At 39.3% G+C, this 14,588-nt stretch overlaps 1 protein-coding gene across 1 annotated transcript in view; it reads right to left on the bottom strand.

Annotated features, from left to right (window-relative positions):
- The window catches only part of piezo1 (piezo type mechanosensitive ion channel component 1 (Er blood group)), a 60,596-nt gene that overhangs the window by 14,855 nt on the left and 31,153 nt on the right, over positions 1-14,588 (bottom strand). The window contains exons 24-37 of the mRNA XM_025060967.1: positions 11,752-11,908; positions 11,398-11,641; positions 10,923-11,019; positions 10,513-10,668; positions 9,231-9,345; positions 7,658-7,743; positions 6,555-6,620; positions 5,650-5,750; positions 5,428-5,578; positions 4,579-4,659; positions 4,099-4,271; positions 3,039-3,145; positions 2,780-2,956; positions 570-828 (exon numbers count right to left, since the gene is read on the bottom strand). Of these exons, the coding sequence (XP_024916735.1) occupies positions 570-828; positions 2,780-2,956; positions 3,039-3,145; positions 4,099-4,271; positions 4,579-4,659; positions 5,428-5,578; positions 5,650-5,750; positions 6,555-6,620; positions 7,658-7,743; positions 9,231-9,345; positions 10,513-10,668; positions 10,923-11,019; positions 11,398-11,641; positions 11,752-11,908 (1,970 nt within the window). The remainder of the gene's footprint in view (positions 1-569; positions 829-2,779; positions 2,957-3,038; positions 3,146-4,098; positions 4,272-4,578; positions 4,660-5,427; positions 5,579-5,649; positions 5,751-6,554; positions 6,621-7,657; positions 7,744-9,230; positions 9,346-10,512; positions 10,669-10,922; positions 11,020-11,397; positions 11,642-11,751; positions 11,909-14,588) is intronic.

Below are 14,588 nucleotides of genomic sequence, written 5' to 3' on the forward strand. Positions count from 1 at the left end.
ATTAGAGGGACAACACAGACAGGAAGGTTTGGAGAAAAAGCTAGAGAAGCCAGATTGAGATGGTTTGGACATGTGCAGAGGAGGGACAGTGGATACATTGGTAGAAGAATGTTAGAGATGGAGTTACCAGGTAGGAGAAAGAGAGGAAGGCCAAAGAGGAGACATATGGATGCAGTGAGGGAGGACAGGCAGATAGTTGGAGTCAGAGTAGAAGATGCAGAGAACAGGGAGAGATGGAAATCAATGATTCGCTGTGGCAACCCCTGAAAAAAAGGGACAAAGCCGAAAGAAAAAGAAGAAGAAATGTAATATTTACAATTACCATATGCAATACTGTTGGGATTCTAGGAAAATAGAACAAAAATAAATACAAACATATATATACATATAAATAATCAGGCTTATTACCCAAGGATGCTGTTTGTGTTCTTGGTCTATTTATAAGTGAATAGCCTTATTTGTTGGAATGAACTGTTTAAAATGTATACACTGTTCAAATTCACTGTGGTGAATGTAAGTTTAGGAGTGAATGTGCAACTGGGTTATAGAGTGTGTCTCAGCCTTCATACCTCTGTGTAGACAATAGCAGTCATCCAGAACCTCTTTGTTGGTCTTGGCACTGCCAACATAGCCCACAGGAAGACCAGTATGGGCAGGACCAGTGATATGACAGAGGCACTGACCACGTTGTTTAACACGATGATGAAATAGCACACCAGCTCAGAATTTGCTGCAAGCAGGTTGTACATGGCGAACAGCAGCTTCAACAGACGGTTCTGGTTGTTGTAGAAGTCTCTGCTCTGTTCCAGCTCCTCAATGTAGAACTGTCTGGAGAGTTAAATAGGGAGTTAGGCGTATGTAGTGTATGTCTGAGGCAGTATATGACTGCAATTTGTGCAGACGACACTGTTAGGCTGTTTAATTTTAGGCCAGATGCTGATCTTTCAAGTGAAAGTTTCTAAACACGTTCAAATGTCAACCTTACTAATGGAACTGAAGATACACTTCACATCACTTTTTCTTGTGCTTTGAATGAGAAGACATTCAGATCTTAGGTCCAACTGTGCAGTTGTCTTCTGGAGCTGTCCAGTTAGTAAAGCAAAAACCAGTTATTCCGGCCTTATACGGCCAGCACCTCGAGATTACGAGCATAATCCGTTCCAGGACCGAGCTCGAATCGAGGTGCTCGTATATCTAATTATTTTTTTCCATTAGAAATAGCAGAAAAAAAATGAATCCCTTCCCTCTAAAATCTCCCTTATTAGTGCTAATAACAATGGAATCACAGTGGAAAACAGTGGAAACACAAAAAATGTATAGTATATAAGGATTCCTGTTATATAAAATATGGTTTTAAGTATGAGTGCTTACCTTCTAAACAGATGATACGGTAGCGGCTAATGGCGGTATATGTGGGGGGATATAGCGGAGTACCTTACACGTACACTACGTTATCTTAGATAAATTTGGAATTAACTTAACCTTCCTTTTTTTTTTTTTTTTTTTTTTTTTACTTTTCTATTTTTTTTCTTTGCTTTTATCAATTCTTATTGATTCTTTAGTGGACACCACGTTCATTTTTATGGACAATTTCATGCTTTAGTTCCATGGTCATCGTGCGTTTCTTCTTCTCACTACCATCCTTAACACTCACTCTCTTAGGACTCATCACTATTAGGAAGAATAATGCACAAAATAGAGAAAAAAATCACATAGATAACACAATACGGAAGACTCGAGGGAGATGCGTACGGAAGTCGACCGCCACTTAGGTGTCAGTAAGCGTGCTCGTATCTAAAATCTTTACTCGTATCTCAAAGCAAAAAGATCAGATTACATTGGCGATATGAGTGATCAGATTTGGATGGTCCAAAAATGCACAACAACAAACCGCAATAAATGAGCCTAAATAGAATTAAAATGATGCTATAAATACGACAGGACAGTATTAGCATTAGACCTCCAGCATTAGCAAGGATGGAGATAGAAACAGAACTGGAACACAGATAATCCGTACGAGAGAGTAACTGAACTCAACAAAGAGAGGAGGATGGATTTTTTTTTTTTGTAGAAATAATCAGAAGTTTTGCTGCGTAAAATAGTCGTTTTAACAATGTTGTAATTGTATTATGTTATTATTGATGCTTTTAGATGCGGATTATGTTGCAGTGTGGTAGCTGAATCTAGGATGTAATCACAGGTTATACTATATATTTCTGCGTAATATTGATGGTTTATAATGTGAATTCGTTCGGGTAGGACACCACTAAATGTCTCTGTGAAAAATACATGGCACACCACTGGATTATAATAGGTCTGATTTGACACATAATTCAATTTCTAATCATCATAATTATCACTATGTCATTTTAAATGGTACAGGAAGTAACATTAAACTTTGGGCTAAGCCAGGCATGGGCAAACTAAGCCCTGGGGGCTGGAAGCGGCCCGTTCATCTTTTTAATCTGGCCCGCCAAACTTTTCCAAATGATATAATTTATTTATATTATTATTATACTTCTGCCTTTTCCCTGCAATGCCCACATTTCCCCAATAGATGGCTTAGAAAATTATAAAAGCATTTTAGCATTTACGCCTTTATGTGTGACTTTTACATTACTTTACTTTTATACGTTCATCTTAGTTCACACGAATCTATCTGCTCCTGACCTGGACCCCCCTGTTCAATTTTAGGACAATTGTGTCCCGCAAGGTTAAAAAGTTTGCCCACGCCTGGTCTAACCTAACTGAATGACAGTAGTAGTAGTAGTAACTGAACCTGTCTCCCAGCAGCTCACTGGCTGTTCTGGAGTGCCGGTGCTCATCTTTGAATGCCTGTGGTACCAGCTCAATGCTGCTGGTAGGAGGTTCAGGACTCAGGAGATTGGCAGTGCTGCTAAACTGTGGCCTGGGAGTAGACGCCCCCAGGATCCCACTGCTGCCCGGCTCCATGCAGCTGAAAAACAACACGCACACAGAATTACAACAGACAATATAGAAAAAACCAAGTGCAACCAAGTAATTTCTAAACTACTTACCTGTATCTCGTGGAGGTTTCATCAGTCTCGTCCAAACACGTCTCCAGGGTAGGATTCTCACTGTCCACGGATATCTGATCATCTGTAGAGTCTGCTGCTGTATGATGCTAATAATAGAGATTAGGAGAAAGTGAGATGAATGTCATCAACACCATTATTTTCACTACTAGACACAAAATAAAACGAGTATTATTGTTGTTCAAATGTTATTGGTTCTTTGTTGGAGTAGCCTCAAAACAGGGGTGTTAAACACAAGGTGGGCCAAAACCAGCCCACTTAATGGATTTTGAAACTTAAAAATTGTACAAACGCTTCATGTTCACGATGTTCTGTAAAATGATATTTCACTAAATCACTGAATCTAATAAGACTGTATGTGGCCCCTGAACACAAAATAAGTTTGACAACCCTGTCTTAAAGAAATTTCACAGTGTTAAATGCTAATCTTTTCTAAAGTCTTTTTAAGCCAAGTCTAAGATTTTGGTTTATTCTAATGTACTCCCTAATTTGTTTGTTTTTTAAAAAAAAATTGTTTTTAAAAAAAAAAAAAAAGAATTAGAACTGTATAAAAGCAACATAAATTTGACTTGTTTTACATAGAAAATCTGGTATAAATCAAGGATGTCAGATAATATCGGCCGACCAATATTATCGGCAGACCAGTCAGATGCCTCAGTGCTCTGAAGAACTTTTATTGAAACACAATTGCAGTAACTCGTTCTAGAAAATAATTTAAAAACACTGTTTTAAACCCATCACCTTAATAAGCAGGCAACACTTCCACAACTGCCCCGCTATATTTGTCGATATCGGAATTGGAAATTGTTTGGACAATATCGGCAAAAAGTTCATATCGGGCATCCCGAGTATAAATATTTCAAAAAGTGGAAACACAGAATATAAATATTTCAAAAAGTGGAAACACAACAGCTAAACAAACCTGAAGCCTTAGATCAGGGCCGATTCTGGCCCGCTTGATGATAAAGAGCGCTCGCACTTTATAAGGATTCCTAAGACTAACCCTAACCTTGCAGTTGTGTAAAAGTAAACCCATAAATACCTGCTTTATTTTGTGCATAATGAAGTAACGTTCGGTACAAAGAACTGATGATATATCTCTGTACTGCTTGGTCAGCAAGTTTAGCCAGTGAGACGAACCATCCACCATGGCCAGGACTATGGCCCATAAAAAACGAAGAATGTCTAAGATGCGCTGAACCATCTCGCCATGACCTGCAGCAAAAGAAGAACATCTTAAACAAAGAGTAATGTGCCATTACTGGTGCAACTAATCACAGTGTGAGCTAATTATATTAGTATAATTGTTCCAACTATCTTGTTTTCGTAATCGTGGGAAACCAAAAATCTTAATCAAGATCGAAATTCGATTCATCACCCAGCCATACATTGAAGTACATTTTTTAAAAAAATCATTAAGTAAATGTATACAGTATAAATAAACATTGAGTGTCAAGGTGATAGTGTTGTTGTACGTTTTGAAACAAACAAACTATAATGTAAATATACAATGTCAACCTACTGGACACCTCATCCTCTGCCTCCTTTTCCTCCTCCTTGGTTTCCTGAAATACCGGCCTCTCAGACAAATCATCCTTAGAAACTACACACAGAGACAGGAACAAAAAGCATCTTTAGCTCTAACGTTGGTCTGACATTATAAGCTTTCTTCCACATAAACAACAAGTTATGTGATTTAATCACGTGATGTATATCATGTTCTTAACAGAGACGAAGAGGAGGGCGTTTGGTTAGGAGAAAAAGAGAGAAAAGAGAAAAGAACAGAAGTGTTGGTCTGAAGTTTGGAACTCTGAATGTAGGTACAATGACAGGGAAAAGTAGAGAACTGGCTGATGGGATGGAGAGAAGAAGAGTAGACATTTTGTGTGTGCAGGAGACCAGGTGGAAGGGCAGCAAGGCAGCATTAAATTAACAAGTGCATATATGTGAAGTACAAATACTACCGTATTGTCCGGACTACAAGTCGCTCAAGAGTATAAGTCGCACCAGCCAAAAACTCCATAATAATTTAAAAAAAAACACTTATAAGTTGCTCCAGAGTCGCACCAGCCAAAGGATAAAACAAAGTGCGACTTACAGGAGTAGCAGATACTGGTACACAAGCCTAGAGTGTCCTCTAGTGGCTGTCAGTGTGAAAAAACAAACATTTGAACCAAATTATATATTTTAATATATAATTCGGACCTGAGTATAAGTCGCATACCCAGCCAATGGATGAAAAAAAAAAAAGGAACTTAAGGGCCAGAAAATACAGCACATTAATGCTGTGGCATTTTACTATCTGGGTAGTTTGATTTCCTTATTTTACCTTAATTTGCACATTTTAAATAGAAGAAAAAAAAAATCTAACCTATTACAGAAAGAGCATCCTGTTTGGAATCCACTCTTTGTTGTCCGTCTTTTTCTTCTTCTTTTGCTGCAATCCTTCTCAAATGTTGTTGCCTTTTCTGACGGTCTCGCAGAGCTTTTTTGACACTGGACACCCAGGCTTGGTATGCCAACTGAGATACATGAAATACATGAAATACTTCCAGAAAAAATTTTAGTTTCATTCTCAGGTGTAAAGACCTACCTGACAGGCTGTCTGTTTCTGTGGTCTTTGTTCTTCAGACTGCAGCTCCTCCTCATCCTCACTGTCTGATTCAAAGAGGTAGTAATCTCCAGAGTGCAGTACTGTCACAAAAATAGATGATATACGTATAAATAAATAAATATAAATATAAATATATATATATATATATATGGCATGCCGTTCAGGAAATTAATCTTTGAATATATATACAAAAATCCTGACCACTTTATACGCCCCGCTACGTGGGCTCAAGACAGAGGTGTGGACTCGAGTTGCTTGACTTGGATCAATTTGATGACTTCAGACTCGACTTGACCAAATGTAAAGAGACCTGCCACTCGACTTGGACTTTAACATCATTGACTCGTGACTTCACTCAGACTCGAGCCCTTTGACTCGACATGACTCGAGACTTTCTCCAAAACCCAAAGTGATCTGTGTAAATATATTGTTATTTTGTTTGAAAAGGACTCGAAAGGACTCGAAACAGAAACTGCAGGACTTGGGACTTGACTTGACACTTTTCAGTCTTGACTTGGACTCGACTCGGACTTTGCCTGTCTTGACTTGAGACTCGACTCGGACTTGAGTGCAAAGACTTGAGACTTACTTGTGACTTGCAAAGCAAGGACTTGGTCCCACCTCTGGCACAAGATACAGGAGCCTAGCCGGTTGTGCAGGCATAGCTGCGCACCGATACGGACAGTGTGGTCAAATACGCTTCATATTTTTGTATATATATATCCATACTTTTTGTATATATATTCAGGATTTTTGTACATATATTCAAAGATTAATTTCTTGAAGGGCATGCCGTAATATATATTTATTTATTTATATATTTATATATGTTTTATATTATATATATATATATATACATATATATATATATATGGATGTCCAACCTGTAGCGTGATCCAGCCATGGCTGGAACCATTTCTTCTTTCCAGACTTTTTTTCGGTTTGAGACTCTGTAAAAGAAAATAGTTGGTTATGAGTAAAACTGTATTGCCGTGTTGAAAAACATCTACAATAAAACAGCACGGCGGAGTTGTAAGCTGTTTTTCAATTTCTTCTGTAATGAAGTGCCATTTGTGACTTCCAAATTTTATTTCTGTTTGTCACTTTGCGATTCTTATGTTCAAATGCACACGTCTTTAACCCTTTCATGCATGACGGTCACTACAGTGGACAGCTATTAAAATGTCATTTAGTTGCAAAGGCTGACCACTGTATGGCAGTGTTGGGTGATTCTCAGGCGTCCACTGTAGAGGCTTATATGCAACACTGCCATCAAAACCTATTCTTATCATAGAAAATGACATTTTAATAGCTGTCCACTGTAGTGACCGTCATGCATGAAAGGGTTAATCATGCAGCTTTATAGTTAAATAAACTGTTTCTAAAATGTATGATGCTCAGTGACAACAAACTACATTTGTCCCTTTTAACAATCTAGGCTTCAGTGACCCCTAATGAGCCTAATGAGCTTGGCAAAAAAATATTTTCAGTACCACTTGTGTCATGAAGCTTCTTTTTTTTTTTTTGCATACTGCTGCAACTACTTTGATCAAAATAATTAATTTTATATAATGCAATAGATTTTTTTTTTTTTTTTAGGATGAGATAATTAAACTGGCTTACAGCACATAGTCACACATCATAGGACTATACTACCTCAGGCTCCCTAGTGTCTTATGTCCATATCATACCGTATTTTCTGGAGTATAAGTTGCACTTTTGGTAATCCTTTGGCTGGGTTTGCGACCTATACTCAGGTGTGGCATATATCCAAATATATAATTTCACGTTTGTTATTTTCACACTGACAGGCGCTAGAGGGCACTCTAGCTGGCTGGTGCAACTCTGGAGCGACTTATATATGGGAGGCTTTTCTACTTCATTATGCTTTTTTTTTTTTTGCCTGATGCGACTTAAACTTCAGAGCAACTTAAAGTCCAGGAAATATGGTAATTGTAAAAACAGTATAATGAACCATCTTTTGTACCTGCAGTTGGAGGATCTCTGGAGTTTTCACTTATTGTGATGTGTCCATCTCTGTATTTTTGTTGTCTGGCGCGAATTCTCTGCATCCTAAGAGAAAGTCAAAGTGAGAGTGTCTCAAAGGTGTGTGTGTGTGTGTGTGTGTATGTGTGTCTACTACAGCTATAAAGTGGGCATATTTTTCTGGGAGTATTCTATACAAAATATGTAAGTGTGTGTTTGATCATTGAAGATTTTTTTCTTTAATACTTATAATAATATATTATATAATATATATAATTACAGAGATGCATCTTTGAGTAAAGTTGTAATTTATACACTGGTAGATGTACTCATAAAGCAAACAGTAGTTTTTAAATTTTTATTTTATGTATTTCTCTCAGTGTATATAAGACACACTGAAAGATCAGCCTTCTCTAAAATGTCGTAAAACAAATCTGGTAGCTGAAGGAAAGTATGCCTTAGGCCTGTGTATATCTTCTACCAATCCTTTCAAGCTGTGCATGTGTGTGCCTTTGGCACCGAGTCCAACCCTCAAGTTGACTGACAGACTTACTCAGCACTCTATTAGCTAATGCTGGGGAGTGCAGCTTCCCTCTGCCTTATACCTTCTCACAGATAATTGAGTCTTTTCACTGTACTCGTTGCTTTATTATTCTGTCAATGTGCAACAGCCTCCATTCCTTGTGTCCAGCATTTACTTGACCCTGCAGAAGAAGAGGGAAAAAAAATGCAACGAGAGAAAGTCAAAGTGAGAGTGTCTCAAAGGTGTGTGTGTGTGTGTGTGTGTATGTGTGTCTACTACAGCTATAAAGTGGGCATATTTTTCTGGGAGTATTCTATACAAAATATGTAAGTGTGTGTTTGATCATTGAAGATTTTTTTCTTTAATACTTATAATAATATATTATATAATATATATAAATCATAAAATTTTATATAATTAATTAATTAATAAAAATGCAGTAATAGTAATAACTACAGATATACATATATATCTATATATATGTATATATATACATGTATATATATGTATGTATATATGTATATATATATATATATACACATACATATATATGCATACATATACATGCATATACATATATACATATATGTATATTTATATACATACATATACATATATACATATATATACATACATACACATATACATATACATACATACATATATACATATACATATATATATATATACACATTATATATACAATACATAACTATATCTACCTTGCAGAAAAAAGGTAAAAATGAACTATACATTTTTTCTAAATCCTTACACAGCTTTAATAGTCATATAAGGCTCACATTATAAGGCTGCACTGACTACTCCACTCGTGAGTGGCTAAGCTAATCTTTACAGTCCTTCAGAAGTTCTCCTGATTTTGTATTACAAAGGTTATTGCTGAGGCTGTTGAAAAGTGTCTAAAATGTTAGCATGTGGTATGCTGTAGCTTTAAGGGAACATTCAAAAGTGCGTTGTGCTTAATCAGACCAAACATAACCAAGAAAAAGCTGTTTTTCCCCACAAAAGAACAAACTGCACCGTGAACACTTACGAACTCTTTAGCTGAGACAGAGACCTCTTCTCAGCCTGTTGGTGGAACTTGATGTTCTTCACAATACTGGCTCTAAAGAGCTCAAACCCCCTGTGGGTAAAAAAGAGACATTTATAGTATGAATATATATGTATATAGGAATGAGGTCATTAGAGGGACAACATATATATCATATTCCAACAACCAATTTGACTTAAATAAATAAATAAAATAAATGATGTTTAAAGAACATTAAAAAGTAGAGAACTGGCTGATATGATGAAGAGAAGAAGAGTAGACATTTTGCAGGAAACCCGGTGGAAGGGTTGTTCAACAGAATTTTAGAGACTGACAAGATGCCTGATGAGTGGAGGAAAAGTGTTCTGGTGCCAATTTATAAGAACGGTGATTGTAACAACTACAGAGGGATAAAGTTGATGAACCATACGATGAAGATTTGGGAAAGCGTAGTTGAAGCTAGGTTGTTAAAGAACATTTCAGTTACCAATCATTTATGTCCTCTGTTACTACTACTACTACACCCACTACAAAAACGACTACCGTAATTTACGAACTATAAGACGCTATTTTTTTCACACACGTTTTGAACTCTGCGGCTTAAACAATGATGCAGCTAATTTATGGATTTTTATGGGCTAACTAAGTGCATACCACTAGCGATCAATGACGTTTCTGGTAGGCTACTGTGTATTATACTAGTAGCGTATGTCTGTCTGTAAATGGCTGTTGGGAGCAATTTATGTACTGCTGTGCTCGATGTAACTGATAATTAAGACCCCGACTTCCCTGTTTCTGTTTACCTCTGCTGCGGACAAGTACAAATTGAAGGGAGTTAGCCCCAGAGCTAATGTTAGCTTCACCCCTTGAGCAGATCACTAAGTCTCCCCTGTACATTCCAACTATGGTCGGGCCTCCGAAGCAGGAAAGAGCTAATGTGTTACAGGCACTATTCAGAATAGAGCATCTATTTAGTTAATGAAGGGAAAGGTTTACAGTGGCGCAGAAGACAGGAGGCGGAGTTGGGGGTGGCAGAGTTAAAGATGCTAAGATTCTCTTTAGGAGTGGCAAGGATGGACAGGATCAGGAATGGTCATTAGAGGGACAACACAGACAGGAAGGTTTGGAGAAAAAGCTAGAGAAGCCAGATTGAGATGGTTTGGACATGTGCAGAGGAGGGACAGTGGATACATTGGTAGAAGAATGTTAGAGATGGAGCTACCAGGTAGGAGACAAAGAGGAAGGCCAAAGAGGAGATATATGGATGCAGTGAGGGAGGACATGCAGATAGTTGGAGTCAGAGTAGCTGCTGTTACGTGCAGGAAGTAGAAACTGAGGAAGACTCTTCTCTGCAGCAACAAGCAGAGGAAACATATACCGTCCCAGATGATGCCAGCCTCCTCAACAGGAAGGCTGCAGGTCTTATCACTCACCGATTTGGCTGTGAGGACACACAAACATACAGCTCTTGAACAATTTCCTCAAATAAAGTAAAATAAGTGTTAGTACTAAGAATGGACTGATCCCAATACTTCATTTCCAATACTCTTAGTTGTACTTGAAAGCATGTGTCACTTCTTGTAATTAAAAACAAACTTAAAGAGCCTCGGTGATGTTAATCAATATCAGTGAGTACGAAAAATGAAAATATTTGTAATTGTACAAAAGTCAGAAAAAGACTTTTTGTGTTCTTACGGTCATAGTATCCCTTGACGGTGCAAACCAGACTGAAGAGCTGAATGACCCAACAGAAATCTTTCTGCATCTCAAACACAAACACACAGGCCAGGATCTGAAACAGACACAAACACATTATTTGAATCCTTCGTGTCGGGCAACTATTTACATATTTCTTTTTGAAAAAAAAATTATTTTGCATCTAAAACACAGAACAAAATAATAATAACAATAATTTCTAACTCACTGGCCATACAACTATTGAAGTGCTGTATAATTCTCTACCTGTATGCATTAAATGTTAACTAAACAAAGGTAGGGGGGGACTGAAAACATTTCTGTCCCCAAGGGGGGGGGCATGAGAGAAAATAATTGAGAACCACTGCTTTTATACACACACATTTGCCTTCTACACAACAACACCACCAACTTAAAGACCCCTCAGTGACAAGAAGCTAGAGAATGGACCTACACTAATGAGCGTTATACTTACAGATAGCATATTTTTGGCTATAATAACCGCCACATTATACATGATGAGGCAGTCCCACAAGGCCAGGCGGGTTCGGGAGGGTTTGACCAGCAGCTGGGTTCCAAAGAGCAGAAAATAAAAGCAGGCAAGCAGGTAGCCCAGTCCGAACACAGATATCCTGGTGGCTCCGGTGACAAAGAGCACAGACAGCACAAACCAGAAGAAGTAACGAAATACCAGCACTTTAGCCATGTCCAGGTAGCTCCTGGAGGAGGACCGGAAGAGAGGGATTTTATTTTGATTGACCACGAGGCTGATAAAGAAAGACAAAGAAGGCAAACAAGACACGGATGAAGAAAAAAACAAAAAACAAACCTGCAGTTGATGAAGTTAGGTGCTGGATTAAACAATCGACCTTGCATCGGTTCAAGGTCGTCCGTGTTCTCCCCGCCAAAAACCATCCACTCCTCCGTGTGCTCACTGTCAAACACCCTCCACTGCTGGGACGCACACATCAGCAAAACAAAGTCGGCTGTGGAGTAATGCACAATACGTGTTTGTCATGACCTCATTCATCAACCAGAGTGTGCGTAAGAACATCGCCATGGAAAGAATGGAATCGATCAACTTGTGCTTCGGACAAGTGTGTAGATTTAAGCTCCGACCAAGTGTGCCCACAATATCTAGTGGTAGAACAGTGAAACTACTAAATAGAAACCATTAAAGGAGAGAGAGTTCAACAATCTGAACTTCACACGTTTCCTGTTTCCTCTAATTAATAAAAATTGCCAATTGGTAATTCAGCAAACATTTGGGAATGATTGATGTGACAAGCTCTAAAAGACCTGTGATAGGACAACCTGAAAGAAAAACTTGAAAAACGTATAACAACTATCCTAGGTCCTAGTGGCGCTTTGGCCCAGAGGCAAGGTCTCTGTCATTGGTGTGGAACCCCAGGGTTCACCTCCTGGGCAAGTTCGAATCCCGGTTAGGGCGGTTAATACCTTTCAGTGGACTCACCACCCGCAGGAAGGTTTGGGGGGTTGGTACAGTGCAATGTGATTTGGGTGGCGATTGGTGACCCGGTAACGGATAAGCGGATGAAAATGGATGGATGGATGGAAGTATGTTCAGTGAGAGTGCGCTATTAGAGGATTTGAAGAATTGCATGCTGTGCCCGTTTTTCAAGGAGTGCGTAAATCTGTTCAGTGAGAGCACAGAGTGGCTTCTTAGCAGACACTGTGTCCGCAATAACATACCGATAGAATTACGCAATTTACAACCCATGTTGGAGCGAGACATAAAAAAACGCACCAAAGACATCACGGTGGACATCGAGCTGCGCTCCAACCTTGGATTTCTGGAGAGTGATCGGAGGCATTTAGCAGCAGAATCATGCCGACAGTGTTGGATGCAATCATTTCTCTGGTCGCACCAAAGACATCACAGTGGACATCGAGCTCCGCTCCAACCTTGGATTTCTGGAGAGCGATCGGAGGCATTTAGCAGCTGACACTAAGCAGAATCATGCCGGCAGTGTTGGATGCAATCATTTCTCTGGTGCCAACATCCACTTTCCATAAAGACAACACCAACAAGCATAAATTAAACAAGGATTTCACACCATCGCCGGATTCCCGAATGCCATAGGATAGCTAAGATTCATCCTACACCAGGGAAATTCAGTTGTTACAGCAGCAGGATAGACATGTAATACTCAAAGTAAACTCAACAACAGGGTAGACAGGCTTGGTACATGTAAACAATATTGCTTGAAGGATTGTAATATGTTGAACAACCAGAACAGTACAGTATAGTTTGAGCGCCAGCTATCCTAAGAAAAACTTCAGAGGGAACCAGCTACTAGATGGTTCGATTAGTCTTTCTTTCGCCCCTATACCCAGGTCGGACGACTGATTTGCACGTCAGGACCGCTGCGGGCATCCACCAGAGTTTCCCCCTGGCTTCGCCCTAACCAGGCATTGTTCGCCATCTTTCGAGGCCTATCGCGTGTCCTAACAGGGGGGCCGGGTCAGGAGCAGAGTTTTTGTGAGAACTAAGATAAACGGCATGTAAAAGCCATGCATAAAGGCTAAAATGCTAAAATGTTTTGATCATTTTCTACGCCATCTATTGGGGAAACGTGGGTCTTGCTGGAAACAGGCAGAAGTATAATGATAATAGAAATAACTTATATCATTTGGAAAGGTTTGGCGGGCCGAATTCAAATGTTGAACGAACCGCATCTGGCCCCTGCGCCTTAGACTGACCCACACTGCAATAAGAGCGCTGTTGGTTACACCTGCATTTATTGTTCCAGACTGTATTTTGTGGTTTCTTTCAACTTCTCCTAACCCTTTGATGCATGACCCATGATATACTGAGTTAAAAAAATGTTACTAAGTGTTTTTATGTGTTTTTAGACGTAAAAATAAGAACTGATTTGGTTCTGTTTTTATACACCAAATTTTCTTTTTGAATGTTGACACAATTATTCTGCAGTTGCAAAGGCTGACCACCGTATGGCAGTGTTGGGTGATTCTCAGGCATCCACTGTAGAGGCTTATATGCAACACTGCCATCAAAACCTATTCTTATCATAGAAAATGACATTTTAATAGCTGTCCACTGTAGTGACCGTCATGCATGAAAGGGCTAAAAGTACAGCTGCCAACTCCTCTCTCAGCTCAATATGAGACGTGTGCGTTTTCATATACAAAGCACCATGTTATTCACTAATTCCACCAAAAATTTAACAGGGTATTTTTTTTATCATACACAGGTTCCCTAAGTAGGGGTCCGGAATGAATGACTGCAACGTAACGTAGCATATTGTCCAATGCTGTAAATGTTTAACAAGAGACTGCCCCCCCCCGCCCCCCAAAAAACAAAAAACAAAAAAAAACAGATTGGTTGAAGGCAGTGTAAAATTAACATATCTATCTATCCATCCATCATCGTCCGCTTATCTGAGGCCGGGTCACAACAGGGGGCAACAGTCTGAGCAAGAACACACAGACTTTCCTCTCCCCAGACACTTCCTCCACTCTTCTGGGAGGACCCCAAGGTGCACCCAGCCCAGCCTAGTGTCCTAGGTCTCCTCCCAGAGGGACAGGACACGACCACCTTCTGAGGGAGGTGTCCGGGGGGCATGCGATGTAAATGCCCAAGCCACCTCAGCTCACTCCTCTCGATGTGGAGGAGCAGGGGGC

Source organism: Cynoglossus semilaevis, chromosome 12 (assembly GCF_000523025.1).
Source record: "Cynoglossus semilaevis isolate Cse_v1.0 chromosome 12, Cse_v1.0, whole genome shotgun sequence".
NCBI lineage: Eukaryota > Metazoa > Chordata > Actinopteri > Pleuronectiformes > Cynoglossidae > Cynoglossus > Cynoglossus semilaevis.